This window comes from Choloepus didactylus, chromosome 13, assembly GCF_015220235.1.
Source record: "Choloepus didactylus isolate mChoDid1 chromosome 13, mChoDid1.pri, whole genome shotgun sequence".
Lineage (NCBI taxonomy): Eukaryota > Metazoa > Chordata > Mammalia > Pilosa > Megalonychidae > Choloepus > Choloepus didactylus.
Window position 1 is genome coordinate 84,585,557 of NC_051319.1, and position 19,227 is coordinate 84,604,783.

General features: G+C 32.1%; 1 protein-coding gene across 13 annotated transcripts in view; it reads left to right on the forward strand.

The window, feature by feature from the left end:
- LOC119507882 (ankyrin repeat and KH domain-containing protein 1) overlaps window positions 1–19,227 on the forward strand; it is a 178,688-nt gene that overhangs the window by 100,132 nt on the left and 59,329 nt on the right. For 5 of the 13 annotated variants that reach the window (XM_037801129.1, XM_037801128.1, XM_037801131.1 and 2 more), the window contains exons 11-15: window positions 1,394–1,450; window positions 9,225–9,312; window positions 11,537–11,664; window positions 11,778–11,924; window positions 12,868–12,970. In XM_037801129.1, coding sequence (XP_037657057.1) covers window positions 1,394–1,450; window positions 9,225–9,312; window positions 11,537–11,664; window positions 11,778–11,924; window positions 12,868–12,970 — 523 coding nt within the window. Of the gene's footprint in view, window positions 1–1,393; window positions 1,608–9,224; window positions 9,313–11,536; window positions 11,665–11,777; window positions 11,925–12,867; window positions 12,971–19,227 lie in introns of those variants that run through there. The other 8 variants (XM_037801133.1, XM_037801134.1, XM_037801139.1 and 5 more) reach the window with 3 other exon arrangements.

Here is a 19,227-nt window from a genome sequence, read left to right on the forward strand (position 1 = left end):
TACCTACCACATGTAAGTGACTTGCTTTTCCTGCCCAGATTATCATGAGTCTTTCTTTCTACTTAAACATCTGTGATTTCACCAGGATGTATCTTGATGTTGATTATCTGATATCAGTTTTCCTTGCTTTCTATCTGTAGACTTTAGGGTTTTGTTTTGGTTTTTGTTTTTTAAGATTTCCTTCTATTATATCTTTGAACATTTCTTTTTCGATTTTGTTGTCTTTTGGGGGGATACTTATTATCTATATGCTGGATCTCCCTTATTTGTGGTACTTTATGTCTAAATCTTTTCATTTCTTTGTCCTTTTCCTCTGCATTATTTCTTTCTTAAACTGTTTCTTCAGGACACTGTTTTTACTGTTTATTTGTTCTTCTAATGTGGTTTCATGGTTTCATTATTATTTAGTTGTGCTTGCTCTTTCAACTCATTTTTAAATCTCATTTTCCTTCAGCTTTGTATTTACAGGTTCCTTGTTCTCTTTAACTTATTTGAAAGTATAAGGTAATATTTGTCTAAAATTTTATTCTGTTTCTGTTTTTCTAGAACTTCTTAATAGGTTCCATGTTGGATGCTTTGTGCTTATTATTCATAATTATATGGGGCTTGCTATGTGTTGAAAGTAATGTGGAGAGGGAGAAGTGAGTCTTAAATCAGGTAGTTGTCTGAGAATACTTTTTTATCAGCCTTGTTCTCGATAATAGGAGCATGTATCCCCTTATGAAAGTTAAGCACATTGCTCAGGTAGAAGTTTGGAGTAATTTAAAATGAATTCTCTCCAGGCCACATTTCTTTTATTTGGAGACTTATTTTATTACAGTCAATGACTGCAAAACTTACTTTGGTATTCCCTCAATCTTATCCCTCTCACCTTCAAGTAACTCCTCTCTATTAGGAGTCTAGATTTAGAGAAAATACAGATATTCCATCTCATTTTCTTTGAAGCTTCCTGTTTTAGTTGAAAAAATGTGAGAACTAAGTACATTTACAATGGAGGAAAAAGCTGTATAAGTATCTAATCATTTTACAGTATTTTCCTTACTTTTTCTCCAATTTCTAATATTCCCAAATCTTTTGATTTCAGTATTTTCCTTGGTCAAATATTAAAAGATGTTCTGTTTCTGTGGCTTTAGTTGTATTCGGAGACAGAATTATTTCTGCATATATTAAGGTTTATATTGAAGTTCTGTTGGTAGAAAATCACGTTGTCATACCCATGAAAAAATTCATACTCTGCTCATGAGATATGGTCTCCACAGATGAGCATCTTTTAGTTTAAGATCCTGAGTTAACAAAGCCCAGCATCTGAAGTACCTGTCACAAGGTCTTCATGGCCAAATGTGATTTTCATTTTTGGAATAAGATCCGTGAGTTCTTCTTTTTCCTTTCACAGGACAAGCAGGAGGACATGAAGACTATTTTGGAGGGCATAGATCCGGCCAAGCATCAGGTGAGGGTAGCCTTTGATGCTTGTAAGCTACTACATAAAGAATAGATGTTGTAGGTAACCAGAACTCTGGATATCTGAATTCCAGCCAAGAAGTTCCAGGACCTTGCTGGGTGACAAAAGAAATCCTCTTCAAATGAAAAAAAAAAAAAAAAAAAAAGTCTAATAAAAAGAGATCTGCATTACTAGTATTTGCTTCCTTTAGTGTTATTTCTATGTGGTATTCCTAAAGAATTTCTTAGGCAAAAGTTGATTTTCTTATTCAGATAGCTCTTTTGTGTTGTCCCTTATTGGGAGAGTTAAAATACCCCAATTGGGAAGTCTTTTATACAGTTCTTTGCATTCAACTTTGTTGATCAAAAACCTGAAACTCAGATTTAGTTAACATATTGGATTATTTTTATATAATTCTCAGACAAATGTAAACAAAAATTAATATAGTGAAATATTTACTAGTTTGTTCAAGCCCTAATTTCTATAAACTGAAAGTTAAATATTTTCTTCTTAAAATTGTCTCCTATTATGTTGTTTTAAAATTGATTTTTAAGAAAAGCGATTAGTTATTCATAGGCAAACATTTCTTTTCTTTTAAAAAATGTATGGAATTTGTGCCTGTTGGTTTTTAAAGTGAATCAAATTTAATATCCATGTAATCCAGAGAGATTTGTTTAGACTTAGGAGCAGTGCTTGATTTTAAAATTAGGAATAAATTGTGATCAGATCACAAATAACTTCAACCATCTAAAATAAATTTCTCAGGACCAAGCCATTCTTAATCATGATACTTGTTCGGTATCTTCATTATTGGCTTTTTAAATGAGAAGTTGTGACATTCATTTGACCGAAGTAAATGAATTTTTATTTCTCAGAATATTATGTGAAAGTATGAACTTTTATTTAGTTTGTGTAATATTGGAGTCTCCTATTTAGAACATAAAGCTCAGTGTTATTTCAGATAAAGTACTTCTTTCTCCCCAGATTTGTCTTAAAAGGACTGTGACTATAATCTCTATCTACCTTTTGGGATGCTTATAAAAAAGATGTTTTCAGGTGCTACTTTTAGAGGTTCAGATTCATAGATCTGAAGTAAGAAGTCTGCATTTTAATTGATATCCTAGGAGATTGTGGTAACAAGTTGTCCATATTCTACACATTGAGACAGTACTAGAGTCTGTACAGATTATTCTGCGTCATGGTCAAGTTCTGTTCTTTTTCCATCTTTGCTTTATAATAGATTGTCCTTCCTTCATCTAAACTGCATATACTTGGTTTTTCTCTTATTACTTATGTTTTTTTGGAAATTGTCCTAAACACAAGCCCTGGGATAGTGCTTCTTCATCTTTTTCCCGTCTTGATCCTCCTGAGGGTTGTGATTCAAATCAATAACAACAGATCACTAAAGTAGTAATTAATATACAATGGGGTTTTTAAAAACATAGCCCCCAAGGAGAGTGTATCAGAATCCTCTGATACATATATAGTATAAACGTCTCTTTCCCCGTCCCTGTGATTCTTGTCATTCCCCCTGCGGAATGCCCTCTTCAAACTCCAAGAAACAGTACCTCTGTAATAGAGTTATGTTCCTAAAATATATGCCTTGGGTGTCTTGTGACTTTTCTGTTAAAGGAAAGAACTTATTTTAAAGGAATAAATTTTATTTAAAATTAAAATTTATCTAAAACCAAATAGAAAAAAATTGTACCTTTTCTCATAATGTTTGTTTATCAGAACCAGAATTTTGTGGTGTATTCTTTGTGAAAACGTTTTTAGGGGGCTTAGAACTCTTAACTATCCACTTATCAATTTACTTCAACCATTAGTGATTAGCTTGCCATAATAAACTTTAAATATGACCTTTTTTTTTAATGTTAATTTTTTAAGGTATGACATATATACATATTTTAAATTTTACTACTCAAGGCTGAAAAACTTTTGTCAATATTTTTCTTGATTTAAACAATCTTAAATACACAAAACACCTAATATGTATTTTTTAAAAGGCCAAGTTCTCTCTTTCTAGGTGTTTGTTTGTTGAATGAGTCCTTTTCAGCTATCTCAACGTTGTTTAAATATAAGTACAATGACTTCCAGTCAAGCAGGTAAAGTCAGTGTTAGTATATTTGGAAACCTCTCTGCTCTCTGTTTCATTTCAAGTACATAGAAATGCAAAATAAAATATGGGAGAAAACAAACTAAACTAGATTAAAAAAATCTCTGTGGACTAGAAATAGAGCACAGATCCACAGCTGAAGATACAAGCTCAAAGAAAATGAAGGCTAAAGAAGTGGGCAGTGGAAGCTGGAATTTCAACTTTTTAGGGGAATAGGGACTGAATGCATCTCACATGTAGCAGGCTATTCTGTCTAGTCTTCTTGAATGAAAAAGGAACTGGACTCTTATTGCCTCACCTGTAAACCAAGATTAAAAAAAGCTCCAAGCAACTGCACAGGGTTACAGTTAGAAATTAGCTAATTGTTCTTGGTGGAGGGAAGAGGCAGAGACATGGTGTAACTAAGAACTTGGCCAACACCATTCTTTGATTCAGGGAGCAGAACTAAAATATCTCCATGGGCAAGAAGCTTAAGCCAACATAAGATCTGCTTCTGAAATGGACTTTAAGGGCCAGATTGAGACAACTTCCAAACCGTCTCATAAGAAGTGATAAATTTTTGAGGGAAAGTGGTGTGGGGAAACTTCCAAACACAGTCTTTCTCAAAACAGTTTATAAACTTTAAGAACAAATCTATGTCAAGGGATAGTTGAGAAGAAAGCAAATGAACACAAAACGCAACAAGACAGGAGAATATATTATCAAGCAAATTGAAATAAAACATTTTAATCTTGAGGATTTTAAATATGCCTATTTTAAACTATGATGATAGCCATAAAACAGTGGGAAATGATGAAACAAAAGTTGATAATTATGAATTGAGAACAGGTGGATGTGAAATAAAGTTTAAAATTTGGAGAAAAAAGTTGTGAAAGTAAAAACTCCATGTATAGGATAAACAGTTTATTGGACATCATCAAATAAAGAATTGGTGTGAACCGGATGATAAACAAGAAATAATATAGGACAAAGAGAAAGAGATGGAAAATATGGCAGAGAAGTTGAGAAAAAGGATATATTGAGAAGCTTCACCATACATCTGTTAGAAGTTCCTGAAGGAGAAGATAGAAATGGAGGGAGAGGCGATGACTGAAGAGATAATGACTGAGAATTTTCTAGATTGGAGCCAGACATGAGTGCTTGAATGAAATATCATATCAATTATTAAGCAGAAGAAATAACATTTATTCTTAATGAAACTGTAGAATTTTAAGGATAAAAATAACTTAAAAACTACCAGAGATAAGAATCAGATACTTGACAGATTTTCATCCACAATAATAAATGACAGAAGAAAATGGAGTAATAACCTCAAAATAGCAAGGAAAAGTAACACAATATAGAAATTATATACTCAATTACCATTCCAGAGAGGGAAAAATAAGCATATTTCAGATTTACAAAGTATAAAAGAGTTTACCACCATCAGACCCTTGCTGAAAGAACTGCTAAAATGATATGTACATCAATAAGAAGAACTATGAACCCTGGAGGAAGGCGTGGGATGCAAGAAGCTACGGTAAGCAAAGAAATTGGTAAAACATGTTATAAATATAATTTTTGAGTTTAAAACCTAAATTTATGTTTAAAATCAAAGTAGTACTAGAATTCTAGACAATAATAGCATGAAATTCAGGATAATGTGCTAGATGGTTAAAAAATCATGCTAGAGTCCTTGTTTTGCTCAGGAAGAAGATAAGGGTACTGAATAAAGTTTTTTTTTAGAAAAGAATTTCAGTAATCAGAACAAATATAAACCTGTTGAACTCAATTGTTAAATGGCAGAGACTTTTGCATTATATTTAAAAATAAAATCAAGCAAAAGCTGTTTACAGGAGACAAACCTAAAGCAAAATAACAGAAAGTTTGACAGAATGATGGGAAAAAAAGTATTTAAGCTATTATTAATATCAAACACAATGGAATTTTAAGCAAAAGCACTTTAGAGATACTCTTCCAACTGATATAACAATCATATACTCATGAAACTACTACACATGAAATAAAATAGAAAATTACAAAATCACAGGAAAATGGTCAGATTCACAGTTACAGTGGGAAAATCTTTTTCACACACTTCTCTATGAAACTGATAGATCAAACAGACAAAATACTTGTTAAGGAGAGAAGAAATTGAGTTTTTCTTATTGATAGAGAGCTAGCATTCTGTTTCCAGTAAATATGCTATATATTCTTTTCTAGGATAAATAGAGCATTTGTAAAACTTGTCCATATTTTAGGCCACAAAAAAGTCCTTTAAAAATCCCCAAAACTCCTTATCATATTGACTACATTTTTAGATTTTTATTTCCTTAAAATTACAAATCAGTAATACCTTCTTTTTAAATCCCATACACTTGGAAATCGAGGAAAAATACTTGTATATAATTCATGGGTGTAAAGAGGCAATCACAGTAAAAATTACAAAATAGACATTGAACTACCACAAAAACAGCCTATCAGACCTTGAGAGGAAGATACAGCTAAGGTGATCTATAGAGGGAAAGTTAAAACTTTACACATATATAGTAAAAAAGAAAAAAGTAAATGAAGCTGATAAAAGAACAGTTAAAAGAAGGAATGAAATGAAGGTAAAAGCAAAATTTAATAAAATAGAAAACAAAAAATAGGGATAAAAAAGAAAAAAGGGAGATGAAAAACAAAACTAAAAGCCAATTTTTATAAACCACTAAGGTGGATTAAAACTAGCCAGACTAATTTTTTTTTTTTAAAGGGGGAAAGGCATAGATAAGTGATAGAAACTTTAAGGGAGTTATCACTATTAGATACAGTAGAGATCTTTAAAATTCATAAGGTAAACCAAGAACAATAAATTTGAATACTAAGATGAAATGAATACTGATTTTTTCTATAAATATGTATTTTTCAAAATTGACTCAAGAATGAGAAACCTGAATAGAATAACAACCTTATTAAAATTGAATTAATAGTTTGAAATCTTCCTTCCATTAAAGGTAAGAGGTATAGATGAATATAGGTGAGTCTTACCAGATGTTCAAAGAAAAAATAATCTCTATTTTATTCTAGCTGTTCCCACGAACAGAAAAAGAAGAAATGTTAAGCTACACAATATCTAGATTTATAGCCTTGGAAATTAATTTCCTGAGTTTATGAAGGCAAAAAATCAGGTATAGTTTAAAACAAAATTTTACTGATCTTGAACAATATTGACTGTACTAATAAACTCAAGATTCATAAGTAAATAGCATATACAAATTTGATTACTATTTTAAAAGAATAATCTAATGGTCAGTAATTTTGGGGCAGATGTCATCTGGCATGGGATATCAATTTTAGGACATAAAATATTATAAATACATTATAAAATTGCAACATTTTCTAGCAATTTTCTTAGACAATTATATTCAAAACCAAAGGAATGGCATGTATATTTTTAGGGAGGAAAATAAAGCAGGTAGCTTTTTCACATCTTTCATTTTAGGAATTTTCTTAGGACGTTGAATTTTTAACTGACATGAAGTGAGGATCTTGGGACTGTACTTTCTGATATCTTTTAACACCTATGGTTATATTGTAAATATACAGAGTTAAATTACTTTAAAAGCTTATTCTAAAGCATGGTTTTCAAAATCTTTTAAGTCTTTGCCGTTATTCATGGGATCTTGTTATATTGGTATCACTTCTAGGAGATAAACAAAAAAAGAAAGAAAAGAAAAAATGTCATTAGTGGTTCCCACCCATGTTCTAGTAATAACTGATTATCAAGTGCAGATAATCAATGTTTTGCTCTCAAGTTTAGCTACTGTTAATTTCTTTTTTAGTTTTTCTTTTCTTTATTTACCTAATAGAAAACTAAAACACCAAGCCTTAAGTGTTATGAGAGGGAATATTTGAGAGGTCAGTTATGCCTAGGCTCCTGCTTGATAAACAGTATTTAAACACTTCATTGTTATAGGCATTATGGGTACAATGGTAAACAGAAATGGACACAGTTGCTACTCTCATGGAGCTTATAGTTTAGTGGAGGAGACATGTTAGCCAAATAGTTACACAAACTAAAAAATGCTTACAACTTATGAATGAGAGGTTCATGAAGCTAAAAGTTGGTGTCAGGGAGAGTGATTCATAGGAAGTTCAGGGAGGTCTTCCTTGAGAAAAACTGAAATGTGAAGGATGAAAAGAGTTAAACAAGTGGAGACATGGGGAAGAAGCATTAAGGGAAGAGGGAACAGCATGTACAAAGACTCTGAGGCAGGAGGGGAAATAGCAAGTTTAATAGTTTATTTCCTGTGTGTGGTTGATTGTAATGATGATTCAGAAATAAGTGAGAAGGTAAAACCGGAAAAACAACTTTCTATTCAAGGTGTATATTCAGTTTTGTTTGAGGTCAGTTGCCAGAATATTAGATATACCTACATCTGAATGTAAGTTCAAAATCCATTTTAAAGCCAAGCTTTTTTGGCATTATTCAATTTGCATTATTTATAGTTATTCACTCTTCAGTACCTTAGAATTAATAAACATTAGTATCTATAAAAAATGCCAGAAAAGTTAGAAAAGTCAAAGGATAAAATAATTTTTATAGAAGATTGAGTGATAGAAACTATACTATCAAGATTAAAAACAAACAAACCTCTTTTAGAATAGAATTGCTGTCACTGCAGTACAGTTTAAAGTTTCCTTTGGATTAACAGTCTACATTATTTCTCATTATTAGTTTGCCTGAGTTATAGATCTGATGTAGTTATGTAAACAGACTAAACTGCATTATATTGGCAAAGCACACTATTTTTAAGCCGACAGTGTGGTAGCTAAAGGATTTTCTGAGATAATTAGAATAATAGAGCTGAAATAAAGCCTTACTTAATCACTATTCCTTATCAAATTTTTCTTAGTAACAAAAGAGGACCAGAACAGCAGAAATTAATATTTGCATACATAGTTAAAGAAGGCATAGGTGAGAGAACTTTTCATAGAAGCAATGTATCCACTACATTTTAATACTTAGAGGAATGTAATAAGAGTTCATAATTCTCTTAACAGATAGTACTACTTACCATAACAAGCAAACTCCTTTCAGTGGCATTTGATATCAGGTATAGGTGGAAGCTGTTTTATCTTTTGTTGTTCTTGCTGGCAAAATTCCTAGAGAGAATAACAATCTTTCTACTATTATAAGACTGTTTGCTTTGCCATTGACTATCAAAGTATTTAATTTCTACTCTTTAAAAAAATCTGCTCATTGGCATATTTTTCTTTTTCTTTTTCCCTTTCCTCTTAATAATACCTTAGTGATTTTCTTCAGGGATTGGTTTCCATCCTATAATGAAGTTCTTATTTGCTCCTGATACCATAAGATCAAGATCTGACTCCTTTTTCAAAATTGAGTTGAATAGTTAGGAAAACATCTTTTTATCTTAGAATTAGAAAAATGCAGTTATTTCTCTTTGGGGACCAAACTAAGCATTGGTATTATCTTTGATGGTTATTGTGGTGCTATGCAAAAACTGAACTGCCTTTAAAAAATTCGACCTATATTTTGGAAGAATTGAGGTAGGTGGTATAAGTGGTTACACTGAGTAAGTACTGAATCCTCATTATTAATATTTCTCATGTCATTTACTAAGTGTTTAAAATAGATGGTTAATGAATTGGCACTTATGGATTATTCTTTTTCTTTAATAGGAGCATGAATCTGAAGGTGGGAGGACACCTTTGATGAAAGCTGCAAGAGCTGGTCATTTGTGCACTGTTCAGTTTCTTATTAGCAAAGGTAAGGAAAGTATAAGTGATCATTTCCAAGAGGCGACAGTTTCTGAAAAAAATTCCTAAACTGTTGCAATTTGTATTGACTACTGTATTACAGTACAAATATTTTTAATTTTTTTGCTATGTTTTATTTAGTAAGCATAGATTTCATAAGGTACTTACTGGGAAATTTCTTTATTGGTTTTAAGTTTTCATCAACCAAACAGCATATGGTTGCTCTCCAAAGTTGGAAAACCCAAATGTAAAATGTCAAGCTATAGTAGGTAGATAGCATATATGTTCAACACATAATGAAAAGACAGTTCTGCTGAAAATGAGGGCAAGATGGGGAAATTCTGCTACTGTGGTACTTGTTTGTGGTACAATCAAATTAACTGAGTATACAAGTATAAATGGTATTTTTTTTTTATATTCCTCTATAGAATCTTTAATAGAGGTTCTTTTAGAATAACTTTGTTTTAGGCCAGAAAGTTCAAATGGGGTTCTTTTAGAATAACTTTGTTTTAGGCCAGAAAGTTCAAATGATGGATGAAGAGTTGGTTCGAGACTTTATAAAAGTGAAACATTGCTGCTCCATTTAAGATTGAACCATATAAATTTGTCCTTTTATAGATCAAAATGGTAATATCAGCAATTTCATTTAGATCAGCCTAACTCTCTATAGTATTAGAGATACTCTGCAATCTGATGGAAAGACCTAGGATGGGATGGTAAAATGAGAGGAAGACCCACTCAGGTGGTGTCATGTTATTAAAATAAAATTTCATACCTATATTTCAATAGAATTCTGATGTTTTGTGACATTAAAAATGCAGTATAAAATTTTCTCATTTAAATATACTTATTTTCTTCCTTAATTGGCTAAAACTAGGTTTTTTTTCTTCATATCAAATTTTTGTTGCCAAATAAGGCATGTCTTTACATAATATTCTATAAAAGCTATGTATCTCAATCACAGAGAAGCAATAAATGAATGGGTAAACTTTATAGAGTTATTGTGTGCTTTTGTACTGAAGAGGATACCTAATTACACCCAACAACAATCCTGCTAAGCATATAATCAGGACTGTCAGAAATAGGAACACATTAATTGTAGCCTTTCTAGGTAGTAGTAACTGTTAAACAATCCTGCCATCTAAATTTATTACTGACAAGAATAATCTCATGTTGTTAATGTCAGGTTGTTCATTGGTGTCTAGCCTTTTCCAAAAAGTACTTTTACACAAGTTAGGATTAGGTTCAGCTGAATATTTTAAAAAATTAAATAAATAATAATAATATAAACACCTGTGGTTTTATTTGTCCTGTATAAAATAAGTCTGAAATTAAGGAAGAATTAAGAATGAATACTTCTATAGTCTTCACTTTGTAGTTGCGACCATTTAGGATTGTGAAAGGTAGCTAAATGAAAAGCCAGTTCCTTTTTCCAGGGGTCAAAAATAATAATTTATCAAAAAAGGAGCCAAGAAAAGATTTTGCATATAGAGTTTCTTCAAAGCATAATGTGCAAAGCTCTCGAATAGTTTACTAAATAGCCTTTCATGTAATGTATTTGGATAATCATCTGTCTTCTCTCCGTATCCAAGTCCCTCTGACTCTTAAAATACACGATATGAAGAATTTATATATCCCTTAAATATTCTTTTAAAAATCTGTTTTCTCTACTTTGAGACTTGGCTATATTGCCACTTTCTAGAAGTAGATTTAAAATGTCTTTGAAATATTTGAGTTACATACAATGGTATTACTTTGATGCTTACGTTAACCTGTATGTATTTATTAATCTTAGCCTTCTAGATTTTCCATTTTAAAAGTGATATTGAATGAATGAACTACAACTACGTGCAACAGTGTGGATGAATCTCACAAATATAATATTGAGCAAAAGAAGCCAGACACACAAAAGTACACTGTATGATTCTATTCATATAAGAAGTTCAAAAACTAAAACCAGTTTGGAAGTCAGGATAGTAGTTACCCTTTGGGACATGGGTAATGGCTGAAACGGGGCACAAAGTGGGGCTTCTGGGATGTGGATGTTCTGTTTCTTGGTCTGGGTGCTGGTTACACAGGTGTGTTCACTTTGTGAAAAATTTTCAAGCTATGCACTTAAAATATGTGCACTTTTTTGTCTACTTCAAAAAAATTTTTTTGTGGTACTGTGGATGAGCTAATATGAGCTAATATGATTTCAACCTTCACTGAGATTTGTTTACTTTTCTTTAAAGGTGCAAATGTGAATAGGGCTACAGCAAATAATGATCACACAGTAGTGTCTCTGGCATGTGCAGGAGGCCACCTGGCAGTTGTTGAGTTACTCTTGGCTCATGGGGCTGACCCTACTCATCGACTCAAGGTATTCTACTTAAATATATGTATGTGAGCTGCTATAAGAAACTAAATATGTGTAGAAATCAGATAACAAAAAAAGATTCCAAAGAATTAATTATGGTGTCAATTAATTCTCAGGATGGCTCAACAATGCTCATCGAAGCTGCAAAGGGTGGCCACACCAATGTTGTTTCTTACCTTTTGGATTATCCAAACAATGTTCTGTCAGTTCCTACCACAGACATGTCTCAGCTCACCCCACCTTCTTCTCAAGATCAATCTCAGGTAAAGGAAAATGGAAGTTACTTGTAAATATATTCTTCAAATTGATTGGGAGTTTTTATTTAAATTAGTTTTAAGCAAATGGGTTTATTTCTCTTTTCTGGTATGTATTGAGATAAACATGATCCTAAATTCTTTTAAAATTTGATTTCTTTGAAGGTATATGGAAAATCTTTTTATTGTCTTATTTAAGTGGTTTTTAAAAACCACTTAATATCAAATATAAATTTTCCAAGCTGTTGTCTTATTGCAACTAGGTCTTTAGGATTTTTGGTTTGTTTTTTAAGTGAATACATTGAGCATAATCTTGAAGCAAGAGAAAGTTTTTTCCCTTAACCCAGGTGACATACTTTATCCTTAATACCAACAAAGGCAGTGTTAGTTATGTATTGTTAGCTACTTTTGTCAGTCAGGAACATACAGTTAACTAGGATATATGCACCAAAAATTCATTAAAGTAACTTTTAAACCCATCTAAAATTATGGAGAGAATATAGAGAACATACCAAGGTCAATGAAACCCTGAATTCTTTTCTACATAGTCAGAGACCTGTTAAAATACCCCAAATCCAGGAAATATGCTGGTGTTTTTTGTTTGTTTTTCTTTTTTTAACCCATATAGAATTTGAGCAAGAGTAGATTGGCCAGTGAATATGCAACTTGTACTCCTAGCTATAAATGGAACCAGCAAGGCTTTCTCATTAGCAAAAGAGTAATATTAGTTCCATTAAACTTAAAACATTGACTACTTCTAGATTGCCTGAGTTTGCCAAGTCAGTATTCTCAGTAATTATTCCTTGCTGAAGGCTTTTTTTTTAATCTTTAAGAAATAAAAAAGTGAATTTGGTCTATGTGAAGAAAACCTAAAATAGCATCTCTGTTTCGTTTATGAACCTTTGTTTTATTCTTTGGTCTGAGATGACTTTTTTCTGAGTTGACTTTTTAGGTTCCACGTGTACCAATGCATACCCTTGCCATGGTTGTACCTCCCCAGGAACCTGACAGAACTTCACAAGAGAACTCTCCTGCCCTTTTAGGAGTACAAAAAGGTTAGTTCCTTAACAAGTTTTGTCACATAATTGATAAGGTCAGAAAAGTGCTTTAAGTTTAATGATACATAGTTACTGTATCCCCATGGTTAATTGAGGTAGGTAATTTTGACAAATACAAATAGTCTTAAGGACTAGTTAAAATAGACACGCAAGTACTAGGAAAATTGACTCCTTGTTTTTCTGTTAAAACACTGCTAGGTGTAGTTTTCATCTGGTAAAGATGAAAGTACTTAAGAAGCAAACAAAGTTCTTGAGTATATTAAAGCAGCAAAAATTAATCATTCACTTTCCATTTGACAATTATTTAGTTAAATATAATAGTAAATATGAGGTACAAAAATGTGTTTGCTTTCTGGTTAAGTCTTAGTAGCATCTGTTCAGTTCAGTGAGTGAGAAATGTAAGAATTATATTTAGTTTCTTTCATGTAATGCTGAGTGTAGTGGACTAGCATCTGTCAGTATGTGAACTTTGACAAATAACCCTCAAATGCATATAAATGTATCCTGGTGAATACTAATAAGGAGTATATGCTGTTTGAATTTATGAGCATGTAATATTTTTCTACTGTCTTTTCATTTGTAGATATAAAGTACCTTCACTTGATAATCACCTATAGTTATCATATATGAGTTCTCTGAAAAAAGAAAATAGATAATATAAAGGGTATTAAAATCTACATAAAAACATATATATAAGCATATTTTATTGAGGGTATGATGATCAAGTCCTAGATTTTTGAAATCATATTGAGATTTGTGAGTATATATTAGTATCTTTAATACTATTGTTTTAAGAAAAGTTGTTTAGGGGCAACTGTTAAAGCAGCATACAGGAGCTTCCTTCAAATTGTGTCAATTTTAATAATTTAGAGTTTTGAGAGCCTTTACTGAGGATTACTTAATTTCCAAACCTTTAATTTCAGAGATGAATTATCTGTAGTTTCTCTGACTTAAGCTAATTCTAGTAGTTTTCCAATGGATATTTTTCAGACAATGAAGACTGCCATTTTTAATCTTAAGAAAAAGCAAATTAAACATGTATATGTCTTAAGGAATCTCAGCATCATATCAGCTGACAGCCTTTAGTAAAATATTTAAATTTAAATGGCTGTTTTTATTGTTATTTTTGCTTCTTCTTATTGTTGTCTGGCTAAACCCTGTAGAGGATGTCACAGCTTTGGCTAGAGAAATTTGATACTATATAAAAAGTCATTTTAAAAAATTATTAAGAACACAGAGCCACAGAATAACCAAGAAACAAGCTAGGAAGTGCATGGAGTTTTTGTAAACAGAAATTAAAACATTTTAAATATAAATTTAATAGGTAAATAAACTGAAATATTTAGATAATTATTTTTTAAGTTAATACTCAGGTGAGTATTTTTACATACTGAAATACATTCTTACACTGAGTATCTACTGATTTTCTTCACTTTAGTGTTTTATTACTTAGTGAACAGTATAAAAATAAACTAACCTTTTAAGAATTCTTTCATTTTATTAAGTTATTAGGATAGGAAAAAATTAACACTTAATATCTAGACTCTTGAGCACTTGCTGTTACTAGCTACCGAGTGGCATTGCCAACCTAATAGTTACTTGGGCAGTATCAAACTGTGATAATGCATTGTGTTACCATGTTATATTATAAACCTTGGGTATCATAAAATACCCTATCACTATGAATTAGGAAAAATCAGTTAAATATATAAAAGTACAGGCTAAATCACTGGGATAGTTAGAAAATAATACGTTGAAGATGTATTATTACTTTTTTCTCTTTAAAGCTGCTTTTTCTCCTCTAGCCTTCTCATTTATGTCTCTAGAGAAGCTCCTTTGAGTGATGAAATTGCTGTGTGACCCTTTGTTTTTGTTTCTTCAAATCCATATATTACCTCTGTGTTCTATATGTGATTAGGGAATGGAGGGAAGGGTTCTTATTTTCTAGTTCTCTTTTCCTCTTCTAGCAATCATCCTTTCAAGTTCTTATATTTTACTCCTAAAAGTTTTTTCATAAAGCTTGCTATTATTTATACCAGTATCCTTTTAAAATGTATTCACGCCTTTAAATCTTACTTGGTGTTTGATATATATCCTACACAAATGGTCTTTTCTTTTATGCTCAGTGAGCACCATTTGTCCAGGATCCTTCCATTTTGATCCATATCTTCCTGATTTAGGCATCTAATCTCACTTGTCCATTATTGGTTTTCATAGATTGGAAATTATGGGTGACATCTGACAGAGGCCTCAGAATCACCTGTATAAAAAAATGTGAAACTAATTAAAGGGACATGCTCAGTTTTCTAGCACCATTTAGCTTTATTAGCTATAGTTATAAATATTTAGACAGAGAAGGATAGATAAGTAATATAAACCCCTTGCCTTTCTAAAATCAGTTTTGTACATAAGGTCATTGATTGAAGACATGTGTCATCTAACTTGTACCATTTTTTTAAAGATTCGAAAGGAGAAGATTCATTTTTATTCTGTAGGTTGTGCAACTTTGAATTAATCTGCTGCAGAGCATTAAAATTATGTCAGGACAAACAAAACACATCTTTTGTGTACACCTCAAGCCATCTTGAAGAGTAATTTCTTTCCTCTGAACTACCACAGCACTTTATTGGACCTTCCTTCTGGCTCTTTGTCACTCCTGACCCATCCCTGCCTTTGGACCTTTTCATAGAGGGTTGAGTTAATCATTCTCAATTCCTGGTACTTTGTCATCATGGCTCCTCTCGTTAATTTATTCCCTTTTATCCCTCTTCCTATTCCCCTACTTCCCCCATAAGCCGTCATTCTAATGTGTTTGATGTGCATGTTCTTTTGTTCATATACATTCTTATAAAATGTATTTTACTTTACGTGTATTTTCAGTTTACATAGCTGGTATTGTGTTGTAGATCCCGTTTTTTAGTTTTTTATTTTTACCTTTTTCACTCAACACTTTTTAAGATCTATCCTTGTGTCTGCCTCTAGATTGTTTCTACCTATGGCATGTGCTTTACCCCGTTTATCCTCTGTGTTTTACCTGTCCTTTTCCCAGTGATGAGTACGCAGATTGCCTCTAATTCTCCACCACCACAGACAAAGCTGTGATGAAAATGCCCCCCAATGGATCTGTGTTATGATTTATTTGGGATATATACCCAGGAGTAGAATTGCCTGTCATAGGAATATAAAATGTTTATCTGACCAAGTTCTGCAAATTTGCTCTCCAGAATGGCTTCAGCAGTTTACACTCCCACTAACAATGCATAAGGGTTCCTGTATGTGCCCACCCCACTTCCCACTTCCATACCTGCCAACCCTTGGCTTTATCCTTATATTTAGATTTGTACATGATTTATATCCCCTCTTAGATTGTAAGCTCCTCGAGGGCAGAGTTTGCGTTGCTCGTCTTTGTATGGTCCACTGTGCCGTGATTGTACTAGATGTTCACATATTTGTTGAACAAATTAATGAATATTAGGCTAAGAATATAGATTATCCTGAAGACAGAATAAAATTTAGTAAGAAAAATTTAATAAGAATTTTTAAAAGAGAGACAATGAGTTTAAAGAGGATGTTTAAAAATGAAATTAATACTATTAGAAGTAGTATTACAGAATGCTGGGAAAGAGATTGAAAAGAGAGATAAAAGTATAAAGTAAGAAATAAATTAACATGCTGCTTTATATTCCCTGGTTGTTTATTGAAGTAGGTAACATGAGAAGTCCTCACATTTTTATATCAAATCATTAAAATTGCATAGAAGAAATTACATGGACAGGGAATGAAATTGAGTGTTCCTTTGGAAATTTTACTTCTAATATTCTCTAGTTTAGTAGCTTTCTATTATGTAATATAAAAATTATGTAATATATGGATTTTCATATGCCCAAATTTAATAATGTCTTTTAACATACAACTGCTTATAGTGAAAAGAAAGAGGTTGAATTAATCTGTGTTAGTGCATATTCTTGGTTAAGAGTACACCCTTGGTTAAGAGCTTGCTTTGTTAAAGGTGTATAACAGGCCCTGTTTCTTTAGGAAATTTTGAAACAAATATTTAGACGTAAAAGAAAAATTAGTCAATTCTAGAACAGTGACTTTCATTTTTAACCATGGCCACAATAGGAGGTATTTTATATTGAAACCCAGGGCACAGTATACATCTGTTTAGCCAAATACAAGTTCCATGAAAATAAGAGAATATGAAACCAAATCTTGATCCATCTGTATATCATTTGGTTTTTTCCTTTGATCATTATTTTTCTAATGCACAGTGCACTAATTGTTTTAGACATGAAAATGATTGATAGGATCAAAATCATTTCAATTGTAAACTAAGTATTTGGTAACTATATGTCTCTCTCCATTCCCTTTCACGTCCTTAAAAAATAAAGGCCGTTCTAAAATATCTCTATATCATGGTTTTCTACTACAAACTTTTTCTAGTTTTATTAATGGAGGAGAGTAAAAGGAAGTAGAATTGAAACAGAACCAAAAAGAGATGCGATGGTGACTCTACCTAGTTACTTTGTGGTGTCACTCAATGATATTGATTAATAGATTTATGTATTTGTACCTAACAATGGGAGATGTTTGAAGGAGATGGAAACTTTTTTTATTTCTTGGCATCCTGTAATACTGCCAGCCTACCTATTGAAAATTTTTTTGCTAAAAGGACACATGTCACATTCTCTATTTTGCCCCCAAATTGGGGGTGTTGCTTCAGCTTCTACGAATAATTAGGTGGCCTTATCTGTTTTTTATCAGTCTGTTTTATTCTTGATGTTATAGCTGTGATGGTGCTTTACTGTGTATCTAGGCAATCCTAGTAACTCTATGGTTACAGACACTCAGCCCTTGGCTATTTTGGGGAAGAACAGCTTTTTGTGCATTACTTCCACCATCCTGTTTTGTTTTGTTTTGTTTTGTTATTAAATTCAGTTTTATTGAAATACATTCACACACCATACAATCATCCATGGTATGCAATCCACTGTCCACAATATGATAACATAGTTATGTGTTCATCACCACAACCTATCTCTGAACATTTTCCTTACATCAGAAAGAACCAGAACAAGAATAAAAAATAAAAGTGAAAAAAGAACACCCAAATCATCCCCACATCCCACCCCATTTGTCCTTTAGTTTTTATCCCCATTTTTCTACTCATCCATACACTAGATAAAGGGGGTGTGATCCACAAGGTCTTCACAATCACACTGTCACCCCTTGTAATCTACATTATTATATAATTGTCTTCAGGAGTCCAGACTGCTGGGTTGGAGTTTGGTAGTTTCAGGTATTTACTTCTAGCTATTCCAATACATTAAAACCTAAGAGGTGTTATCTATATAGCCACCATCCTGTTTTTAATGCGACATATAGTCTGGGATAATAGTCTCTCTATTCAGTGAAATAAATTACTCATAGTCATCTTTTGCTCTAAACTTCTTGCTTTTTATTTGTTAACAAGATAAACAGGCCTTTCCTATCTGTTACTGCCATCAAAATTCTAGTCTTATTTTGGATCATCTTACTATTTATAGATTTTAAATCTGTGACTGTCCAGTCTAGTCAGTGTTGAATTCTTACCCAGTTTTCCTTAGTCTCAAATACAAATTACATAGTATCTATACGAGGTGTTTTGAAATTAATGAATGCTTAAAGGATCATTTGGTCTTTGCAAAACTTCTAAATTTACTTTGCTGATGTCATTGAATTTATTACACAACCGAAAATTTCTGCCATGCTAGTGGATTTATACACTGCTATTTGTGGCAGTTACCTCTCTTTTCTTACCCACTGATTGTTATTAGGCACTTGGAACATGGACCCCCCTACATGATCTTATGGAAGTAGCTATAAAATTTTCTCACAAATCTAATGGCTTTGCTCTGAAAGAATAAAATATTTCCCCACTACTTTGCTCAGATAGAGATACAAAATTAAATATAGATAATACATTTTGCTGAGGTTTAACTTTTAAGATATAATTAATCCTCTTAAAGAGGCTGCAGCAATATTGGAACAGTAGGCTCCTGACCTTGTTACAGTGTCTAAAGGGGATGTTTTCATTAATAACATGTTGCAGATGTTTGAGCTACCTGCAGATCTGAGATCTCCTTATTCTAACAAAAAAAAAAAAAAGGAGTTGAATCCCCGATTTTTTTTTCTTTGGTTGTTTCATCACCTTCTTGGGATTCAGAGCATTTTAACATCTAATGGGTGACTTTGTTTTTCCCTTGGACTTGATA